Source organism: Bombina bombina, chromosome 6 (genome assembly GCF_027579735.1).
Source record: "Bombina bombina isolate aBomBom1 chromosome 6, aBomBom1.pri, whole genome shotgun sequence".
NCBI lineage: Eukaryota > Metazoa > Chordata > Amphibia > Anura > Bombinatoridae > Bombina > Bombina bombina.
The window spans coordinates 323,381,184-323,404,449 of record NC_069504.1 but is presented as its reverse complement, the minus strand read 5'-3'; the positions used below and the strand labels follow the sequence as shown (position 1 = coordinate 323,404,449).

At 40.2% G+C, this 23,266-nt stretch overlaps 1 protein-coding gene across 2 annotated transcripts in view; it reads left to right on the top strand.

The window, feature by feature from the left end:
* Positions 1 to 23,266, top strand: part of TMPO (thymopoietin) — a 58,672-nt gene that overhangs the window by 17,700 nt on the left and 17,706 nt on the right. The window contains exons 4-11 of one of the 2 annotated variants that reach the window (XM_053716946.1): positions 539 to 636; positions 9,908 to 10,015; positions 10,263 to 10,382; positions 10,485 to 10,580; positions 12,193 to 12,353; positions 12,955 to 13,060; positions 13,148 to 13,240; positions 13,390 to 13,478. In XM_053716946.1, coding sequence (XP_053572921.1) covers positions 539 to 636; positions 9,908 to 10,015; positions 10,263 to 10,382; positions 10,485 to 10,580; positions 12,193 to 12,353; positions 12,955 to 13,060; positions 13,148 to 13,240; positions 13,390 to 13,478 — 871 coding nt within the window. The remainder of the gene's footprint in view (positions 1 to 538; positions 637 to 9,907; positions 10,016 to 10,262; positions 10,383 to 10,484; positions 10,581 to 12,192; positions 12,354 to 12,954; positions 13,061 to 13,147; positions 13,241 to 13,389; positions 13,479 to 23,266) is intronic. The other variant, XM_053716944.1, reaches the window with a different exon arrangement.

Below are 23,266 nucleotides of genomic sequence, written 5' to 3'. Positions count from 1 at the left end.
CCTAAGCTGTCCCAGGACAGACACACTAAAATGCTGCTTAGAAATCCTTTACAATGGGATGTGGCTACTGAGGAACTTTTGAGGTAAAATATCTTTCTTTTTTACATAGAGATGTTCAGGTGATATTTTCTAGTCCGCTTTTTACAGCTATACTGCATCACTTTCAAATGTTGAAACATTTGGGTATTATGGCCCTTTAAGAAATGAATTCTAGAAGTGTAGGAGCCAACCAAAATACTTAGACATATTTTTGTTTTTTTGTTCTTTAATAAGTGTGTGTGTGTGTGTGTGTGTGTATATGGTGGTTGTGTGTATATGGTGTTTTTATTCCCTATTGTGAAATAAGGCAAAACTTAAGTGTGCAGCATGCTACACTGTGCACTCCATAGAAAAATAAGCTAATATTTAGGTAAAGAAAGACAATAACATACTGATCTTCTTGGTTTGCTCGTAACACAATTTCAAAAGTTATAAACCTTTGGTTTTTTTGATGTTTAAATGGTCTCACAGCATTAGTTAAGTGATATTTAATTTTCAGATCCCAAGATAGACCTGACATTTGAGAAGAGAGAACCTCTGAGGGGAAGGCCGAAATCTCAAGTAACACTCCGGAACAGAAGAACTGAACAAAATGAGGTATATGATCTATGCTGGATGATATTTTAGTGGATTTTGTTTTTTACGTTGCTTAATGGAAAAAACTATAACGTAATATTGGTGATGAGTATTTTATTAAATGGGCAGTAAACGTTTTAAAGGCATAGAAAGGTAAAAAAAAATTATTAGGCGTGCATGGGTGTACTTCAGTTTAAAATACAAGCATTTTTGCAATATACTTCCACTAGCAAAAATGCTTCTAGTAAAAGTTATTACTGTTTTTTCTGCATCATACGCACTTATCCTGTAAAGGCCCATGCACCAGTATTCAAACACCACACCTTCTCAGAGAGTCAGCAGTGGCTTGTATGACACAAATTCTGTCTTCAAAAGCAATACATACCACCACCAGCTCTCTGAGAAGGTGTGGGGTTTGAATAGTGGTGCACAGGCCTTTACAGGATATGTGCATATAATGCAATGAAACAGTAACTTTTACTAGAAGCATTTTTGCTAATGGAAGTGTATTGTAATAATGCTTATATTTCAAACTGAAATGTACCCATGCATATTTTACTATTAACCTTTCTATCCCTTTAAAACTGCACACTAAGAAATATGATTGAAAAATAGTTTTTTACAATGTAACGTCAGCCCTTTTCCAGTATATACACCCCCCCCCCCCCAAAGTTGCCCACAATAAGGCACGGCTATCCTACTTGTATTATTGCTATTACAGTATTGTGTAGATATGCGCATTTGCCCATTTGTTTCCTAAATGAATGTGGAATATGGCCAATGGTAGTGGCATTCAGCTCTTTCCAGGCACAAGATTTATTTGTGTGAAAGTGCAACACACAAAGATATGGATTTGTGTGTTGGACTTTAATACAATTAAATCTGGCTCTAGAAAGAGGTGAATGCCTCTACCTGCGGCTATATTTGACATTTTGCAAACAGATAGCTGAATGCATGTGTCTTGTATTAAGTAATTTTATTCTCTTTTGTTTATAAGAAAAAGGGGTTAAACTGTTATGGGTAAGTAAAGCAAAAATGCCGTGGTCCAACAAATTACAGAATGGGCTTTAACCCCCATTGAAAGGGACATTCCAATGTGTAAACTATATTAGAATTTGGATTATACTAAGTCTTTTGTTATATCATAAATATAAGTTAATGGGACAGTATACACTCATTTCTTCTGTTAAGTGTGATCAGTCCACGGGTCATCATTACTTCTGGGATATTACTCCTCCCCAACAGGAAGTGCAAGAGGATTCACCCAGCAGAGCTGCATATAGCTCCTCCCCTCTACGTCACTCCCAGTCATTCTCTTGCACCCAACGACTAGATAGGATGTGTGAGAGGACTATGGTGATTATACTTAGTTTTATATCTTCAATCAAAAGTTTGTTATTTTAAAATAGCACCGGAGTGTGTTATTACCTCTCTGGCAGAGTTTGAAGAAGAATCTACCAGAGTTTTTGCTATGATTTTAACCGGAGTAGTTAAGATCATATTGCTGTTTCTCGGCCATCTGAGGAGAGGTAAACTTCAGATCAGGGGACAGCGGGCAGATGAATCTGCATAGAGGTATGTAGCAGCTTTTATTTTCTAACAATGGAATTGATGAGAAAATCCTGCCATACCGATATAATGTCATGTATGTATACTTTACACTTCAGTATTCTGGGGAATGGTACTTCACTAGAATTACACTGTAAGAAGTACATAAAGCTGTTTAATAACTAGAAATTATGTTTAACGTTTTTGCTGGAATGTAAAATAGTTTTCATTTGCTGAGGTACTGAGTGAATAAATGTTTGGGCACTATTTTTCCACTTGGCAGTTGCTTAATCTTTTTTCTGACAGTTTCTGTTCTCTCTCACTGCTGTGTGTGAGGGGGAGGGGCCGTTTTTTGGCGCTTTTGCTACGCATCAGATATTTCAGTCAGCAGCTCATTGTATTTCCTGCATGATCCGGTTCATCTCTACAGAGCTCAGGGGTCTTCAAAACTTATTTTGAGGGAGGTAATTTCTCCCAGCAGAGCTGTGAGAATCATAGTTGACTGAGATAAAAAATGTTTATTCTGTAATTTGTTTCCTGCTTTCAGAATTTGTTATCTTTGCTAATGGGATTAAACCTTTGCTAAAATTGTGTTGTTTATAAGGATTGAGGCTATAACTGTTTCAATTTATTAATTTTCAACTGTCATAGATCTTCTGTGCTTCTTAAAGGCACAGTACGTTTTTAATATTATTCTAATTGAATTGTATTCCAAGTTGCAAGTTTATTTGCTAGTGTGTTAAACATGTCTGATTCAGAGGAAGATACCTGTGTCATTTGTTGCAATGCCAAAGTGGAGCCCAATAGAAATTTATGTACTAACTGTATTGATGCTACTTTAAATAAGTCAATCTGTACAAATTGAACAAATTTCACCAAACAACGAGGGGAGAGTTATGCCGACTAACTCGCCTCACGTGTCAGTACCTGCATCTCCCGCTCGGGAGGTGCGTGATATTGTAGCGCCGAGTACATCTGGGCGGCCATTACAAATCACATTACAGGATATGGCTACTGTTATGACTGAAGTTTTGGCTAAATTACCAGAACTAAGAGGTAAGCGTGATCACTCTGGGGTGAGAACAGAGTGCGCTGATAATATTAGGGCCATGTCAGACACTGCGTCACAGGTGGCAGAGCATGAGGACGGAGAACTTCATTCTGTGGGTGACGGTTCTGATCCAAACAGACTGGATTCAGATATTTCAAATTTTAAATTTAAACTGGAAAACCTCCGTGTATTACTAGGGGAGGTGTTAGCGGCTCTGAATGATTGTAACACAGTTGCAATACCAGAGAAAATGTGTAGGTTGGATAAATATTTTGCGGTACCGGCGAGTACTGAGGTTTTTCCTATACCTAAGAGACTTACTGAAATTGTTACTAAGGAGTGGGATAGACCCGGTGTGCCGTTCTCACCCCCTCCGATATTTAGAAAAATGTTTCCAATAGACGCCACCACACGGGACTTATGGCAAACGGTCCCTAAGGTGGAGGGAGCAGTTTCTACTTTAGCTAAGCGTACCACTATCCCGGTGGAGGATAGCTGTGCTTTTTCAGATCCAATGGATAAAAAATTAGAGGGTTACCTTAAGAAAATGTTTGTTCAACAAGGTTTTATATTGCAACCCCTTGCATGCATTGCGCCGATCACGGCTGCAGCGGCATTCTGGATTGAGTCTCTGGAAGAGAACATTAGTTCAGCTACTCTGGACGACATTAAGGACAGGCTTAGAGTCCTTAAACTAGCTAATTCATTCATTTCGGAGGCCGTAGTACATCTTACTAAACTTACGGCGAAAAATTCAGGATTCGCCATTCAGGCACGCAGGGCGCTGTGGCTAAAATCCTGGTCAGCTGATGTTACTTCTAAGTCTAAATTGCTTAATATACCTTTCAAAGGGCAGACCTTATTCGGGCCCGGGTTGAAAGAGATTATCGCTGACATTACAGGAGGTAAAGGCCATGCCCTGCCTCAGGACAAAGCCAAAGCTAAGGCTAGACAGTCTAATTTTCGTTCCTTTCGTAATTTCAAAGCAGGAGCAGCATCAACTTCCTCTGCACCAAAACAGGAAGGAGCTGTTGCTCGCTACAGACAAGGCTGGAAACCCAACCAGTCCTGGAACAAGGGCAAGCAGACCAGGAAACCTGCTGCTGCCCCTAAAACAGCATGAATTGAGGGCCCCCGATCCGGGATCGGATCTAGTGGGGGGCAGACTTTCTCTCTTCGCCCAGGCTTGGGCAAGAGATGTCCAGGATCCCTGGGCGCTAGAGATAATATCTCAGGGATACCTTCTGGACTTCAAATACTCTCCTCCAAGAGAGAGATTTCATCTGTCAAGGTTGTCAACAATCCAGACAAAGAAAGAGGCGTTTCTACGCTGCGTACAAGAGCTCTTGTTAATGGGAGTAATCCATCCAGTTCCACGATCGGAACAGGGACAGGGGTTTTACTCAAATCTGTTTGTGGTTCCCAAAAAAGAGGGAACTTTCAGACCAATCCTGGACTTAAAGATCCTAAACAAATTCCTAAGAGTTCCATCGTTCAAGATGGAGACTATTCGGACAATTTTACCTATGATCCAAGAGGGTCAGTACATGACCACTGTAGATTTAAAAGATGCTTACCTTCACATACCGATTCACAAAGATCATTACCGGTACCTAAGGTTTGCCTTCCTAGACAGGCATTACCAGTTTGTGGCTCTTCCATTCGGATTGGCTACAGCTCCAAGAATCTTCACAAAGGTTCTGGGCGCTCTTCTGGCGGTACTAAGACCGCGGGGAATCTCGGTAGCTCCATACCTAGACGACATTCTGATACAAGCTTCAAGCTTTCAAACTGCCAAGTCTCATACAGAGTTAGTACTGGCATTTCTAAGGTCACATGGATGGAAGGTGAACGAAAAGAAAAGTTCACTCGTTCCACTCACAAGAGTTCCCTTCCTGGGGACTCTTATAGATTCTGTAGAAATGAAGATTTACCTGACAGAGGACAGGCTAACAAGACTTCAAAGTGCTTGCCGCACCCTTCATTCCATTCAACACCCGTCAGTGGCTCAATGCATGGAGGTAATCGGCTTAATGGTAGCGGCAATGGACATAGTTCCCTTTGCACGCTTACACCTCAGACCACTGCAACTGTGCATGCTAAGTCAGTGGAATGGGGATTACTCAGACTTATCCCCTTCTCTGAATCTGGATCAAGAGACCAGAAATTCTCTTCTATGGTGGCTTTCTCGGCCACATCTGTCCAGGGGGATGCCATTCAGCAGACCAGACTGGACAATTGTAACAACAGACGCCAGCCTTCTAGTTTGGGGTGCCGTCTGGAATTCTCTGAAGGCTCAGGGACAATGGAGTCAGGAGGAGAGTCTCCTGCCAATAAACATTCTGGAATTGAGAGCAGTTCTCAATGCCCTCCTGGCTTGGCCCCAGTTGACAACTCGGGGGTTCATCAGGTTTCAGTCGGACAACATCACGACTGTAGCTTACATCAACCATCAGGGAGGGACAAGAAGCTCCCTAGCTATGATGGAAGTATCAAAGATAATTCGCTGGGCAGAGTCTCACTCTTGCCACCTGTCAGCAATCCACATCCCGGGAGTGGAGAACTGGGAGGCGGATTTCTTAAGTCGTCAGACTTTTCATCCGGGGGAGTGGGAACTCCATCCGGAGGTCTTTGCCCAAATACTTCGACGTTGGGGCAAACCAGAGATAGATCTCATGGCGTCTCGACAGAACGCCAAGCTTCCTCGTTACGGGTCCAGATCCAGGGATCCAGGAGCAGTCCTGATAGATGCCCTGACAGCACCTTGGGACTTCAGGATGGCTTACGTGTTTCCACCCTTCCCGATGCTTCCTCGATTGATTTCCAGAATCAAACAAGAGAGAGCATCAGTGATTCTAATAGCACCTGCGTGGCCACGCAGGACTTGGTATGCAGACCTGGTGGACATGTCATCCTGTCCACCTTGGTCTCTACCTCTGAAACAGGACCTTCTCATACAGGGTCCCTTCAAACATCAAAATCTAACTTCTCTGAAGCTGACTGCTTGGAAATTGAACGCTTGATTTTATCAAGACGTGGGTTTTCTGAGTCAGTTATTGATACCTTAATACAGGCTAGGAAACCTGTTACCAGAAAGATTTACCATAAGATATGGCGTAAATACCTATATTGGTGTGAATCCAAAGGTTACTCTTGGAGTAAGGTTAGGATTCCTAGGATATTGTCTTTTCTACAAGAAGGTTTAGAAAAGGGTTTATCTGCTAGTTCATTAAAGGGACAGATCTCAGCTCTGTCCATTCTGTTACACAAACGTCTGTCAGAAGTTCCTGACGTCCAGACTTTTTGTCAGGCTTTGGCCAGGATTAAGCCTGTGTTTAAAACTGTTGCTCCACCATGGAGTTTAAACCTTGTTCTTAATGTTTTACAGGGCGTTCCGTTTGAACCCCTTCATTCCATTGATATCAAGTTGTTATCTTGGAAAGTTCTATTTTTAATGGCTATTTCCTCGGCTCGAAGAGTCTCTGAATTATCAGCCTTACATTGTGATTCTCCTTATTTGATTTTTCATTCGGATAAGGTAGTTCTGCGTACTAAACCTGGGTTCTTACCTAAGGTAGTTACTAACAGGAATATCAATCAAGAGATTGTTGTTCCTTCTTTGTGCCCAAATCCTTCTTCGAAGAAGGAACGTCTACTGCACAACCTGGATGTAGTCCGTGCTCTAAAATTTTACTTACAGGCAACTAAGGAATTTCGACAAACGTCTTCTCTGTTTGTCGTTTACTCTGGGCAGAGGAGAGGTCAAAAAGCTTCTGCTACCTCTCTTTCTTTTTGGCTTCGTAGCATAATTCGTTTAGCTTATGAGACTGCTGGACAGCAGCCTCCTGAAAGAATTTCAGCTCATTCTACTAGAGCTGTGGCTTCCACTTGGGCCTTCAAGAATGAGGCCTCTGTTGAGCAGATTTGCAAGGCTGCAACTTGGTCTTCGCTTCATACTTTTTCCAAATTTGACACTTTTGCTTCATCGGAGGCTATTTTTGGGAGAAAGGTTCTTCAGGCAGTGGTTCCTTCTGTATAAAGAGCCTGCCTATCCCTCCCGTCATCCGTGTACTTTTGCTTTGGTATTGGTATCCCAGAAGTAATGATGACCCGTGGACTGATCACACTTAACAGAAGAAAACATAATTTATGCTTACCTGATAAATTCCTTTCTTCTGTAGTGTGATCAGTCCACGGACCGCCCTGTTTTTAAGGCAGGTAAATATTTTTTAATTTATACTCCAGTCACCACTTCACCCTTGGCTTTTCCTTTCTCGTTGGTCCTTGGTCGAATGACTGGGAGTGACGTAGAGGGGAGGAGCTATATGCAGCTCTGCTGGGTGAATCCTCTTGCACTTCCTGTTGGGGAGGAGTAATATCCCAGAAGTAATGATGACCCGTGGACTGATCACACTACAGAAGAAAGGAATTTATCAGGTAAGCATAAATTATGTTTTTCATATATAACTGCATGCAATAGACACTACTATAAATAAGATGCACAGATACTGATATAAAAATCCAGTATAAAACTGTTTAAAAACTTACTTAGAAGCTGTCAGTTTAGCTCTGTTTAAAAGGTAGTTGGAAAGCCCACTGCAAGTGGCAAATAAGACACCCCCCCCCTCCCCCTTCTTTTGCATATGAAAAGACCATTCACACAAACAGGAGCAAGCTGGAGAAGGTAGCTGACTGTATTCACATAAAGCTTTGGGGCTTGGTTAGGAGTCTGAAAATCAGAGCAATGTTATTTAAAAATAAGCAAAACTATACAGTTATTTAAAAAAAAACAAAAAACTTTATGGGCTATATAAATAGATAATCTACAAAACATTTATGCAAAGGAAAAAATGAGTGTATAATGTCCCTTTTAAATGTATCAACATGTCGCCAGTGGAGGATTTGAAAAGGCTACATTAAAAAGAAATATACATATAGCATATGATAAAAATACAGTATCCTACAAAACTATGTAAACTGCCAAGATGTAATCCAATATGACTAGATCAGTGGTTCTAAAACGTTGATATCATAAAATGGGTGCCTACATTTAGGATATTGTATTAGTGTCTTAGGGCTCGATTTATTAAAGCTGAGACGGACAGGGGCGCATATACGTGCCCCAGTACACCTCAGCTCACCTGTGGAGGGGCGAATTTACCCGCAGCAATTCTCCATTGCACACGAGCGCAATTTTGCGCTCGCATGCAATCCCGTCCCCTGCCCGTGCACAGCCAATCACACGCGGGCAGAAGCTGTCAATCTCTTCGGTCGGACTAGACTGCGGAGATTGAATTTCGCCACCTTAGAGGTGGCAAAGAGGTTAGGGAAGCAGCGGTCTGGTGACCGCTGCTTGATAAATACGGCGAGCAAGTTCTTGTGAGAACTTGCAGCTGTAGGGCTTTGATAAATCGAGCCCTTAGTGTCATGCACCATCCCTTTTGTCATTTAGAAATAAAATTGTATGGTAACAATGTCATGTTTTCTTGCTGTTAAAAAAAAACTTTTTTTTTTAGGTGTGGAGGGCGTGGGTGACAACAATTATAACCGCTTATTTGTGAGCGCCATTTGACTTGCTATACGTTTAGCCTACTTAGGCATTTAGGTTTTGTTGACACTATGACACGTCCGTGCACTTTCTGGACTCGGAACGGTTCCAATCTTTGTTCTATAGTTTTGTTATGAATTTTTAATCTTTGTATAGTTGAAGTTTGAAAATACTTGGGGATAGTAGAATCATATTTTATCATGTAGTAAGCAACCAGGTAGTGCAGCTTATCGGAATGTAATCCTCTTGGTATAATATCTGTCCCTATTATTCCTCATTGCTAGGAGGTTTGGGTCTTCATTTATTGAAGTATTTATTGGAGTGTGTATAATATTATCATTGTACTTCACACTGTATGTTACTAAAGTAACAATGTACTGTGGTTTTCACTGATTGTGAATACTTTTCTATACTTTTGATTGACACCCCTGCTAGCGGCTGCGGGGCGGCATTGCGCAAGCATTTCTTTGCAATGATAGATGCCGACGGCGCATGCTGTCGGCATTTATCAATGTGCGGTGGACATTGATAATTCGGCCCCATTGGCTGAGTCAATGACAAGAGGCGTATATGTTAAGCCACCAATCGGCAGCTAGCTACCAGTAGATTACTGCTGCTCCTGAGCCTACCTGGTTTGATTTTCAACAAAGGATGCCAAGAGAGCAGAGCAAAATTGCTAACAGAATATAATTGTAAATTTGTTAAAAATTGTATGCTCTTTGAATTTTTTTTTTTTTTTTTTTAATGTTAACTGTTTTAACTGTGATTTGGAAATTTACATTACTAACGTACCCTTTTTATGCATCTTTAATATGGTGTGGGAGGCGTGCTTCTAAAGTTACTGGACTGATCTGGGTACTCATCAGCGAAATGAGTACATGTTACGTACGTAATATTTTAGGAGTTTTAGGACCTCATAAATTTCATAGAGATGATTTACAGTATTTTCTTCCCCTGATTTTATTCTCTGAATGATTGTAATGTTTTTGATCTGGTTTTTTTTTTTTTTTTTTTTTTTTTTTTTTTTTCCAATTTTTATAAACCTTTTTATTTTTTTGTTTTTATTTAATGAAACTGATCTGATTCTTTTAAAGTCCAGAACTAGTGAACACTTTCCTTATTGTGCATAGTCTTTTTATATTTAGGCAGCTGAAGAGTCAGATGTCATGCCAGTGCTAAATGTTAAACGAAGTAGCAGGTTTCCTCCTAAGGAGTTTACCCTTGATGTTGAAGAATTATCCACCAGTCCTCTTGTAATTTTTTTTTTTTCCCTTCGTTCTCACTGGTATCTGATTTTAAAGGTTAAAACACATATTTTGGTGTATCTTCTTTAGTGTGTTGGGTGTTTGTTTTTTTTAATAAATTATATCCTAATATTTCACTATTTACTATTTCATAAAAGGTAAATACTGAGCACTTTTAAGGGATTAGGTGTTGTCACTTTCATGTTTGTCTGTATATTATGTGTATATAAATTAATTGGGTTTACTTCTTAATTAGAATATATCTGAAGAGACTGTTACTGAAACAACTTGGACAACTGGAGCTTCAAAACTTGGACGTCTTCAGACCGTTTCCAAAGATTCAACCACAGTTGCAAGGCGGACCCCAAGGAAAAGGGTGATTTAGGGTTATTGAATCAATGGGACTTTATTGCGATAGGGCCCATGGGTTTAAGTTTTTAATTCATATAATTTTTTTTATTCCCCCCTGACTGAATAGGTTGTAGCTGCAGAGCCATTGCCTTTTGAGGATGCAGATATTTCTGAGACTACTCCAGTAACTGAAACTATAGTGCCATCAAGCAACCAATCTCTAGTAAATATATTTTCTTAATTTTAATATACATTCAGTACTTCTAAGTATGATTAATTCCTTTCAATTATATTTACATTTATTACTAGTTTTGTAACCAATACTATTACCAGGAACAATTTTGAGCTTTTCTCTCAAATAAGACCGTTTATGATGTTATGTTTGTTTGTCCTAAATAGTTTTTGCCATTGGTCACTTTATTCTGTATAGTCTTCCTTTAGTTATTTTATATAGAGGGAGGTGTTTCAGGACAGAAACACATTTACATTCTCAAGGAACACCAGAGTAGTTAAACAAATTGGAGGCCTAGCAATACGATAGGAGACACAGCAAATTGTAATTTTAAGCTTGAAACCATGCACTATGCCTGCTTACTATCCAACTATATGTATCATTCAGTTACTCTAAAAGAAAATTTTATTTAATTTGCACACAGTGACATATTAAAGAGCTAGAAATGGAAAAAATGAAATATGCTTAAAGGGCCATAATACCCAAATGTTTAAACACTTGAAAGTGATGCAGTATAGCTGTAAAAAGCTGACTAGAAAATATCTCCTGAGCATCTCTATGTAAAAAAGTAAGATATTTTACCTCAAAAGTTCCTCAGTAGCCACATCCCATTGTAAAGGATTTCTAAGCAGCATTTTAGTGTGTCTGTCCTGGGACAGCTGAAAGGATGAGCCTCGTGAACTCTCATATTATTTCACCAATCGGGTAAAGGAAGCTTACTATGAAATCTCATGAGAGTTAAGTCAAATCTCATGAGATCACAGTAAGAGTTCATGACCTCAGCACTGCTGGCTGCTGTTCATTTCTTCATTTTTTTTTTTTTTTTTATATATATTTTTTTTACCTGCAGCTGGGAGCAGCTGAGTATAACTTTTTACACAGAACTTACTCTGCTGAGCTGAGGAAATTGTGAGGTAAAATGTCTTCCTTTTTTACATAGAGATGCTCAGGTGATATTTCCCTGTCAGCTTTTTACAGCTATATTGCATCAGTTTCAAGTGATTTAGCATATGAGTATTATGTCCCTTTAAATGCATTTCATTTTAAATAGCAAAATATTTGTATTATGCTTCCATTAGCAAAAAAATCTAATAGTAAAAGGTTTTAATGTTTTGATGGCATATGCACATATGCCACGTGTGACGAGAGCATCAGGATTCAAACACCACACCTCAGAAAGCTGGTGGTGGTGTGTAGTGTCAGTGACTACTTAATTTGTGTCATACAAGCCATTGCTGACTCCAGATGCTGTGGTTTTTGAGTGCTGGTGCATGGGGCACTCAGTATATATGTATTTGCTGCTGAAAAACAGTTATAACTTTTAATTAATGCATATGTGTATTGCAAAAAATGGTTCAATTTAAAATGTAAATGCAAGTGTGCACATTTCACCTTTCCATCCTTTTAACACTAAAATATACTCACCATTGGCCCTTGACTCCTTAGTGCGGAAACGTTAAGTATTTTCTGGGTATGATGGTCCTCCTGGCACCTGATAGGCCAGCACTAACTGAATGTATACCTTTTTAATTTGCTCATAATAACTTGTTTTCAGTAAGGAAAACTATTATCCCACCTAATTACATTTCTTCTATTTATTTAGGCTTATACAACATATGAGCATATTGAATCCCGGCAGGTTGTCAATCAGGTGCCTGATAGTTTCAAGCATGCAGAGTCATTGTTGTCAGTCAATGAATTCACAGATTTTTCAAGAAGGACCCCAAGGAAACAGCTGATCAGTGAAAAAGTAAATACTTCCAAGTTAAGATGGCTTATTGTGTAATCGGGCACATTTTTATTTTTGAAAAGCTACAGGATTATTGAAAAATTAAGTCATGTATTGTATAAATCTTCAACTTAAAATACAGGTAGCCTTTGTTACATTGGATATTTTACACTGATTCTCAGTAACGTGGATTATATGATTTGACCGCATGTGTGGCCTCTCTTTGAAAGGATAAATTAACAGCCATAAATAATTATCTAAAACTGTGTGATAGACTATTTTTAGGATTTGGGGTTTGTTTTTCTTAGCACAGTGATTGAAGCCTTTGAAGACTTTGCCTGTAACTTGTATATATTATATTTGTTTACAATAACACCTTTTATATTTATGGCATGCACTTCAGAATTTTAAATATAATTACCAACAAATACAGAAAGCTTACTTATACAGTGTATTTATTTATACATTAACTATTGGTAGTGTTGACATTAAAATGTATTTTTTGTAATTAGATTAAAAAATTTTCTTTTTTTTTTTTTTAACATGGCAAAACATGACATTTATTTTATCTTCAATCTGAAGTATTGGTACTTTGTTTTCGTTGGTTCCAATTTTTTAAGTTTGTCATTGTTTGAGTTTGTTACAGTACTTGGAAGCAGGGTCTCTTCATAAAAGGGTTATTGATGTTGATATTATTGGTTGTACAAATTCCATCGATCTTCTGGACACAGCCTTAATAGAGGTGATGACTTGAACATTTTCATCCTCTTCTTTTATTTTTGAGTTGTTTGTACTTCGGTCAAATAACAAGTTTTTCTTCATGTCGAAGGAAACTAAGGACCTCTTTGAAGACTCTGTGAAGACCTCAAAAAATACAAGGCAATTGAAAATAACAAAGTTTGTAACCCCCATAAAGAAACAGGGAAGATTAAAATATATTTAATGCACTTGGGGTGATGAATTCTTTTTTTCTATTCACATTCTTCTTGGGTTGTATGGTTTCCCTGTATATCATATTTTATGTAGATTCAGTAATGCTATGTTAACTTTTTTTTTTTTTTTTTTAAATAGAGAATAGAAACAACTTATGAGAAGAAAACAGAAAGGGATGTTCTGAAGGACATGTTTCCACATGAAGTTTCTACTCCAACTGGAATCAGGTACTCTTATTTATCTAAAAGAATTATTGATTTCCATATGAGTATTTGTTTCTTTATATATTGTCACATTCACTTGTTTTAAACCAGAAGAGTTGGGTTTATTACCTTAAAGGAATACTAAACGCAAATTTACTCCTAGTATAAAAAAAAGTTTTTCATAGATAAAATTTAAAAACACAAAGGCTCTGTGTAAACTGAGTGATAGCAAAAATGCTAAAATTTCTCTAGTACTTTTGGTAAGGTTTTCTCTGAAATTCATGGTAGCAAAGGGGTTAAAGGTGAAACTCGCAGTGAATAGAAATGCCTAAACGGCTTTTTTTTGTTGTCATTTAAGCAAAGCAACCGGAGAAAAAAACCTCAGTACTTAAAGGGACAGTAAACTCACATTTTTTTTTTTTCATGATTCAGATAGACTTCCCAAACTTATTCCTCAGGACCCTTACTCAAGCCGGATATTCATTATATCTTAACTAGAGCACAGGTGAAATAATCAGCTGATGGGTGAGCTTATTGTTCACCTGTGCTCTAGTTAAGATATAATGAATATCTGGCCTGAGTAAGGGTCCCGAGGACTGCATTTGGGAAACACTGAGAGCATGCAATTTTAAGCCACTTTCAAATTTATCCTAGTATCAATTTTTTTGTTCTCTTGTTATCTTTACTTGAAAAAGCAGGAATGTAAGCAAAGGAGTCGGCCCATTTTTGGTTCAGCATCTGGGTAATGCTTGCTTATTGGTGCTACCCAGGGTGCTTAACCTAAAAAGGGCTGGCACCTATGCTTACATTCCTGGGGGTTTTGTTTATTTTTTTCAAATAAAGATAGCAAGAGAACAAAGAAATTGATACTAGGAGTAAATTATAAAGTGGCTTAAAATTGTATGCACTCTCTGTGTTTCCCAACCCCAGCCCTCAGGGCCCTTACTCAGGCCATATATTCATTTATATCTAAACTAGAGCACAGGTGAATCAATCAGCTCACACATCAGCTGATTATTTCACCTGTGCTCTAGTTAAGATATAATGAATTTCGGGCCTGAGTAAGGGTCCTGAGGGCTGGGTTTGGGAAGTCTGTCTGAATCGTGAAAGAGAAAAAATTTGAGTTTAGTGTCCCTTTGTACTGAGGTTTTTCACAGTTTCTTTGCTTAAATGACAAAAAAAAAGCTGTTTTGGCATTTCTATTTAGTACTTTGGGTAAGGTTTTCTCTGAAATTCATGGTAGCGAAGGGGTTAAAAAGGTGAAACGCATAGTGGAGTATTTTTAGCATTTTTTGCTATCACTTAGTTTACACAGAGCCTTTGTGTTTTTTATTTTATCTATGAAAAACATTTTTTTATTTTTTGGGGAGTGGGGCATAAAAAGAGCTTTCAGTGGATGACTATTTCATACGTGTGTGTGTGTATATATCATAACCGCTTATGAAGATTGTGGGATTGAAATTGTCATAGTTTTCCCTCTAATACACTTCATATTGTGTATAAAAACATTGTTAAAACTTACTCCTGTAATAATTATTAAATGCTTGCTTTCTCTTGTAAGATGTATCGAGTCCACGGATTCATCCTTTACTTGTGGGATATTCTCCTTCCCAACAGGAAGTGGCAAATAGAGCACACAGCAGAGCTGTCCATATAGCTCCCCCTCTAGCTCCACCCCCCAGTCATTCTCTTTGCCGGCTCTAAGCAATCGGAAGGGTAAAGTGAATGTGGTGGAAAAAACAGAATTTATGCTTACCTGATAAATTACTTTCTCTTGCGGTGTATCCAGTCCACAGCTTCATCCTTTACTTGTGGGATATTCTCATTCCCTACAGGAAGTGGCAAAGAGAGCACACAGCAGAGCTGTCCATATAGCTCCCCCTCTAGCTCCGCCCCCCAGTCATTCGACCAAAGGTTAGGAGAAACAGGAGAAACCATAGGGTGCAGTGGTGACTAGTTTAAACAAAAAAATTATTTACCTGACTTAATTGCCAGGGCGGGCCGTGGACTGGATACACCGCAAGAGAAAGTAATTTATCAGGTAAGCATAAATTCTGTTTTCTACTTGCAAGGTGTATCCAGTCCACGGCTTCATCCTTTACTTGTGGGATACCAATACCAAAGCTTTAGGACACGGATGAAGGGAGGGAAACCAGACAGGTACCTTAAACGGAAGGCACCACTGCTTGCAAAACCTTTCTCCCAAAAATAGCCATCGAAGAAGCAAAAGTATCGAATTTGTAAAATATGGCAAAAGTATGCAGTGAAGACCAAGTCGCTGCCTTACAAATCTGTTCAACAGAAGCCTCATTATTGAAAGCCCAAGTGGAAGCCACAGCTCTGGTAGAATGAGCAGTAATTCGTTCAGGAGGCTGCTGGCCAGCAGTCTCGTAAGCCAACCTGATGATGCTTTTCAGCCAGAAGGAAAGAGAGGTAGCAGTCGCTTTCTGACCTCTCCTCTTACCAGAATAAACGACAAACAAGGATGATGTTTGTCTGAAGTCTTTAGTTGCTTGTAAATAGAATTTTAAAGCACGAACCACATCAAGATTGTGTAGCAGGCGTTCCTTCTTTGACGATGGGTTAGGACACAGAGAAGGTTAATGTTCTTGTTAGAAACAACCTTAGGAAGAAAACCAGGTTTGGTACGCAACACAATCTTATCTGCGTGAAACACCAGGTAAGGTGAATCACACTGTAAAGCAGACAATTCTGAAACTCTTCGAGCAGAAGATATAGCTACCAAAAACAAAACTTTCCAAGATAATAACTTGATATCTATGGAATGTAAAGGTTCAAACAGAACCCCTTGAAGAACTGAAAGAACTAGATTAAGACTCCATGGCAGAGCCATAGGTTTATAAATAGGCTTGATTCTGACTAGAGCCTGAGCAAACGCTTGAACGTCTGGTACCTCTGCCAGACGCTTGTGTAAGAGAATAGACAAAGCAGATATCTGTCCCTTTAAGGAACGATAATATTCTGGGAATCCTAATCTTACTCCATGAGTAACCCTTGGATTCACACCAACAAAGATATTTTCGCCATATCTTATGGTAGATTTTCCTGGTGACAGGTTTTCTAGCCTGAATCAGAGTATCTATAACTGACTCGGAGAAACCACGCTTTGATAGAATTAAGCGTTCAATCTCCAAGCAGTCAGACGCAGAGAAACTAGATTTGGATGCTTGAATGGACCCTGTATTAGAAGGTCCTGCCGCAATGGCAGTGTCCATGGTGGAACAGATGACATGTCCACTAGGTCTGCAAACCAAGTCCTGCGTGGCCACGCAGGCGCTATCAGAATCACTGAAGCCTTCTCCTGCTTGATTCTGGCGATCAGACGAGGGAGAAGGGGAAACGGTGGAAAGACATAAGCCAGATTGAAGGACCAAGGCGCTGCTAGAGCATCTATCAATACCGCCTTGGGATCCCTGGACCTGGATCCATATAGAGGAAGTTTGGAGTTCTGACGGGACGCCATCAGATCCAACTGTGGAGTGCCCCAAAGCTGAGTCAGCTGAGCAAAAACCTTCGGGTGGAGTTCCCACTCCCCCGGGTGAAAAGTCTGACGACTTAGAAAATCCGCTTCCCAGTTGTCCACTCCTGGGATGTGAATTGCTGAGAGATGGCAGGAGTGATCCTCCGCCCACCTGATTATTTTGGATACTTCCTTCATTGCTAAGGAACTCTTCGTTCCCCCCTGATGATTGATGTAAGCTACAGTCGTGATGTTGTCCGACTGAAATCTGATTAATTTGGCCGCAGCTAGTTGAGGCCACGCCTGAAGTGCATTGAATATCGCTCTCAGTTCCAAAATGTTTATCGGGAGAAGAGATTCTTCCCGAGACCACAGGCCCTGAGCTTTCAGGGAGTCCCAGACTGCACCCCAGCCTAACAGGCTGGCATCGATCGTTACAATGATCCATTCTGGTCTGCAGAAACATGTTCCCTGAGATAGATGATCCTGAGACAACCACCAGAGAAGAGAGTCTCTGGTCCAATTGTATCTGAGGAGACAAGTCTGCGTAATCCCCATTCCACTGTTTGAGCATGCACAGTTGCAGTGGTCTGAGATGTATTCGAGCAAAAGGGACTATGTCCATTGCTGCTACCATTAATCAGATTGCCTCCATGCACTGAGCTATAGATGGCTGAGGAATGGAATGAAGTACTCGGCAAGTAGTTAAAAGCTTTAACTTTCTGACCTCCGTCAGAAATATTTTAATTTCTACCGAATCTATTAGTGTTCCCAGGAAGGGAACCCTTGTGACCGGGGACAGAGAACTCTTTTCGATGTTCACCTTCCACCCGTGAGACCTTAGAAAGGCCAGTACAATCTCCTTGTGAGCCTTGGCTCTGGGAAAAGACGATGCCTGAATTAGGATGTCTAGATAAGGCGCTACTGCTATGCCCCGCGGTTCTTAGCACCGCCAGAAGGGAACCTAGCACCTTTGTGAAAATTCTGGGAGCCGTGGCCAGACTGAAGGGAAGAGCCACAAACTGGTAATGCTTGTCCAGAAAAGCGAACCTGAAAAACTGGTGATGATCTTTGTGGATAGGGATATGTAGGTACGCATCCTTTGAATCCACGGTAGTCATATATTGACCTTCCTGGATCATTGGTAAGATCGTTCAAATGGTCTCCATCTTGAATGATGGGACTCTGAGGAATTTGTTTAGAATTTTTAGATCCAGGATTGGTCTGAAAGTTCCTTCTTTTTTGGGAACCACAAACAGGTTTGAGTAAAAGCCCGTTCCTTGTTCTGCAATTGGAACTGAACATATCACTCCCAAGTAGATCTTCTACACAGCGTAAGAACGCCTCTTTCTTTGTCTGGTCTGAAGACAGACTAGAAATGTGGAACCTTCCCCTTGGAGGGGAGTCCTTGAATTCTAAAAGATATCCCTGGGTAACAATCTCTACTGCCCAGGGATCGTGAACATCTCTTGCCTGAGCGAAGAGAGAGAGAGTCTGCCCCCTACCAGATCCGGTCCTGGATCGGGGGCTACCCCTTTATGCTGTTTTAGTAGCAGCTGCAGGCTTCTTGGCCTGTTTACCCTTGTTCCAGCCCTGTAAAGGCTTCTAGGTTGCCTTGGGCTGTGAAGCGCTACCCTCTTGCTTTGCAACTGTAGAGGCTGAAGCGGGACCGCTCCTGAAGTTACGAAAGGATCGAAAATTAGCTTTGTTTTTAGCCCTAAAGGGCCTATCCTGAGGGAGAGTATGGCCCTTTCCCCCTGTGATTTCTGAAATAATCTCTTTCAACTCTGGCCCGAAAAGAGTCTTCCCCCTTGAAAGGGATATTTAACTATTTAGATTTGGACGACACATCGGCCGACCATGACTTGAGCCAAAGCGCTCTGCGCGCCATTATGGCGAAACCTGAATTTTTTGCCGCTAACTTAACTAATTGCAAGGCGGCATCCGTGATAAAAGAATTAGCCAGCTTTAGAGCCTTAATTCTATCCATAATTTCGTCATATGAGGTCTCAGTCTGGAGCGATTCCTCCAGCGCCTCAAACCAGAAAGCCGCTGCAGTAGTTACAGGAATAATGCAGGCAATGGGTTGGAGAAGGAACCTTGTTGAACAAATATTTTCTTCAGTAAACCTTCTAATTTTTTATCCATAGGATCTTTAAAAGCACAACTGTCTTCAATTGGTATGGTTGTGCGCTTAGCAAGAGTAGAAACCGCTCCCTCAACCTTAGGGACCGTCTGCCACGAGTCTCGTCTGGGGTCATTTATTGGGAACATTTTCTTAAAAATAGGGGGGGGGGACAAAAGGGATACCTTGTCTATCCCACTCCCTAGTAACAATATCCGCAACCCTTTTAGGGATCGGAAACGCATCAGTGTATACAGGGACCTCTAGATACTTGTCCATTTTACACAATTTCTCTGGGACCACCATAGGATCACAATCATCCAGAGTGGCTAATACCTCCCTAAGCAATACGCGGAGGTGTTCCAGTTTAAATTTAAACGCTAATGAATCTGATTCTGCCCGCTGAGAAACCTTTCCTGAGTCAGAAATTTCTCCTTCAGACATCACATCCCTCACTGCCACTTCAGAGTGTTGTGAGGGTACATCAGATAAACCTCCCAAAGCTTCTTACTGCTCATAATCTGTTCTTAAAACAGAGCTATCACGCTTTGTAGGAAAAACTGGCAGTTTGGATAGAAATGTCGCAAGGGAATTATCCATGACTGTTGCTAATTGTTGTAATGTAATAGGGGCCAATGCACTAGAGGTACTAGGCATCGCTTGCGCGGGCGTAACTGGTGGCGACACATGGGGAGAGGAAGACGGGCTATCCTCCTTACCTTCCGTCAGAGAATCATCTAGGGCTACATTTTTAAGTGACACAATATGATCTTTAAAGTGTATAGACACATTAGTGCACTTGGAACACAATTTTAGAGGGGGTTCCACCATGGCTTCCAAACACATAGAGCAAGGTCTCTCTTTAGTGTCAGACATGTTTAACAGACTAGTATTGTTCACAAGGAGGCTTAGAAACACTTAATTCAAATAAAATTTACAATTTGAAAAAAACGGTACTGTGCCTTTAAGGAATAAAAAGCGCACACAATTTTACCAAACCGTGAAAAATGATCCAATCTCTCTGAAATTTTTACCACATGAGCTTAATGCTTTAAAATTATTGCACAGCGAATTTCCCAAACCGGAGCAACCTAAAGCTTACAACCGGTTAGTGAACTACAGCACCTTGCCACAGCTAACTGCTGTGGCCCTACCTGCCCCTGGGGATGAGTTTGGAGGAAAATAAGCCTCTATGAAGTCCTCAAGTAGTCTTTGGACCCTCCACGTGAAGCTGCATGAAGCTGTCTGCAATATCAACTGCGCAACTGAGGCGTGAAATTTAGGCCCCCTCCCTCTCCACTCCGGAGTCGTGGGGCCTTCAAAACCCCAAATAGGTGTCTAAACATATGCCATGTGGAAGATAACCCCAAGTAATACACCAAAGTGCATAAAAAACGTCTAATTATTTTTTCCTTATTAAATAATCGATTGCCCTGTAACAGAGTCCACCAGCCTATTGAGCCCTGTTAAGTAAGCCTTCCTTCTATACTGAGTCTCAGAACATGGCTTACCTTCCCCACATGGGGATTCTTGTCAGTCTTCTAGCATTACTGAGTCTTGTCTAGAAAATGACTGAACATACCTTATAGCAGTTAAGCCTGCAAACTGTTCCCCCCAACTGAAGTTTTCTGGTACTCCTCAGTCCTGTGTGGGAACAGCAATGGATTTTAGTTAAAACATGCTAAAATCATTTTCCTCTCAGCAGAATTCTTCATCACATTTCTGCTATAGAGTAAATAGTACAAACCGGTACCATTTAAAAATAACAAACTCTTGATTGAAGATATAAAACTACAAATCCAACACCACATTCACTTTACCCTCCCAAAGAGTGGCCCTGCTGTCAGAGCCGGCAAAGAGAATGACTGGGGGGCGGAGCTAGAGGGGGAGCTATATGGACAGCTCTGCTGTGTGCTCTCTTTGCCACTTCCTGTAGGGAATGAGAATATCCCACAAGTAAAGGATGAAGCCGTGGACTGGATACACCTTGCAAGAGAAAATTTAGTTTTTATTTTCTACAAGCAAGAGTTTGTTATTTTAAATGGTACCGGTGTGTACTATTTACTCTAGCAGAAAGGAGATGAAGATTTCTGCAGGGAGGAAAATGATTTTAGCATGTTGTATCTAAAATCCACTGCTGTTCCCACAAAGGACTGAGGAGTGCAAGAAAACTTCAGTTGGGGGGAACGGTTTGCAGGTTAGGCTGCAATAAGGTATGTTCAGTCATTTATTTCTAGACAAGACTGTGATAATGCTAGAAAAGACTGATAATATCCCCATGAGGGAAGGGTAAGCTGTATTCGGAGACTAAGTATGGAATTTCAAGCTTACATAACAGGGCTAGTTTATGCTGGTTGACACTACTTTCTTGGCAAACGGTTTTTATGGAAAATATCGTTTTTTTGAGACACTTTGAAGGTTCCTTTGGGTTTCTTTCAGGGGTTGTTACCCACATGGCTATTATTAAAACACTTGGGAGTGTTTCTTTAGGCCTCACAAGCGCCGTAGTGAGGCGGGAGGGGCCTAATTTCACGCCTCAGATGCGCAGTTATATTTGACTAGAAGTTCAGGCTGTTTCACATGGAGGGTCCGGCTGCAGTTTGAGGGCCTATAAGAAGCTTTTTCCCCACAAATCTGGTTCCTAAAGGCAGGTAGGGCCACAGCAGAGCTGTGGCAAGGTGCTGAACGTTTTTTAACCGCTTTTTTTGCTTTCTGTCGATCCGGTTTGGGCATTAAGGGGTTAATCTTTTTTATTGCTAGTGGTGCAATCTTACTAATGCTTTAGGTACATACTGTAAAAATTTCGAAAAGTTTGCTGCATTTTTTCACTGTTTTGCAAAATTGTGTGCCTTTTCTCTTGTTAAGTGTATCCAGTCCACGGATCATCCATTACTTATGGGATATTAACTCCTCCCCAACAGGAAGTGCAAGAGGATTCACCCAGCAGAGCTGCTATATAGCTCCTCCCCTAACTGCCATTACCAGTCATTCTCTTGCACCCAGCGAATAGATAGGATGTGTGAGAGGACTGTGGTGATTATACTTAGTTTCATACCTTCAATCAAAAGTTTGTTATTTTATAATAGCACCGGAGTGTGTTAATCCTTCTCTGGTAGAATTTGAAGAAGAATCTACCTGAGTTTTTCTATGATTTTAGCCGGAGTAGTTAAGATCATATTGCTGTTTCTCGGCCATCTGAGGAGAGGTAAACTTCAGATCAGGGGACAGCGGGCAGATTAATCTGCAAAGAGGTATGTAGCAGCTTATTATTTTCTGACAATGGAATTGATGAGAAAATTCTGCCATACCGATATAATGTAAACTCAGCCTTAAATGCAGTAGCAGCAACTGGTATCAGGCTGTCATGTATGTATATTTTACACTTCAGTATTCTGGGGAATGGCACTTCACTGGAATTATACTGTATGCATAAAACTTTAGCCTAATTTGCAGGGACTAGCAACAGGCTTTTTAATAACACTCAATTTATTAATGTTAAACGTTTTTTGCTGGCATGTAAAATCGTTTAATTTTCTGAGGTACTGGGTGAAAAAATGTTTTGGGCACTATTTTTTTTTTTTTCCACTTGGCAGTCGTTTTATTTAATTTATGACAGTTTACTGATCTCTCTCACTGTTATGTGTGAGGGGGAGATTCAGTCAGAAGTTTATTGTCTTCCCTGCATGATCCGGTTCATCTCTACAGAACTCAGGGGTCTTCAAAACTTGTTTTGAGGGAGGTAATCACTCACAGCAGAGCTGTGAGATTGTAGTTGACTGTGATAAAAAAACGTTTATTTCTGTATTTTTTTTCTGCTATCAGGGTTAGTTATCCTTTGCTAATGGGAGCAATCCTTTGCTAAAATTGTGTTTTTTACAAAGATTTGATGCTATAACTTTTCAGTTTATTAATTTTCAACTGTCATAACTTTTTCTGTGCTTCTTATAGGCACAGTACGTTTTCATATTATAGTAAATTACTTGAAAAGTATTTCCAAGTTGCTAGTTTATTTGCTAGTGTGTTAAACATGTCTGATTCAGAGGAAGATATCTGTGCTATATGTGCTAAAGCCAAAGTGGAGCCCAATAGAAATTTATGTACTAACTGTATTGATGCTACTTTAAATAAAAGTCAATCTGTACAAATTGAACATATTTCACCAAACAACGAGGGGAGAGTTATGCCGACTAACTCGCCTCACGTGTC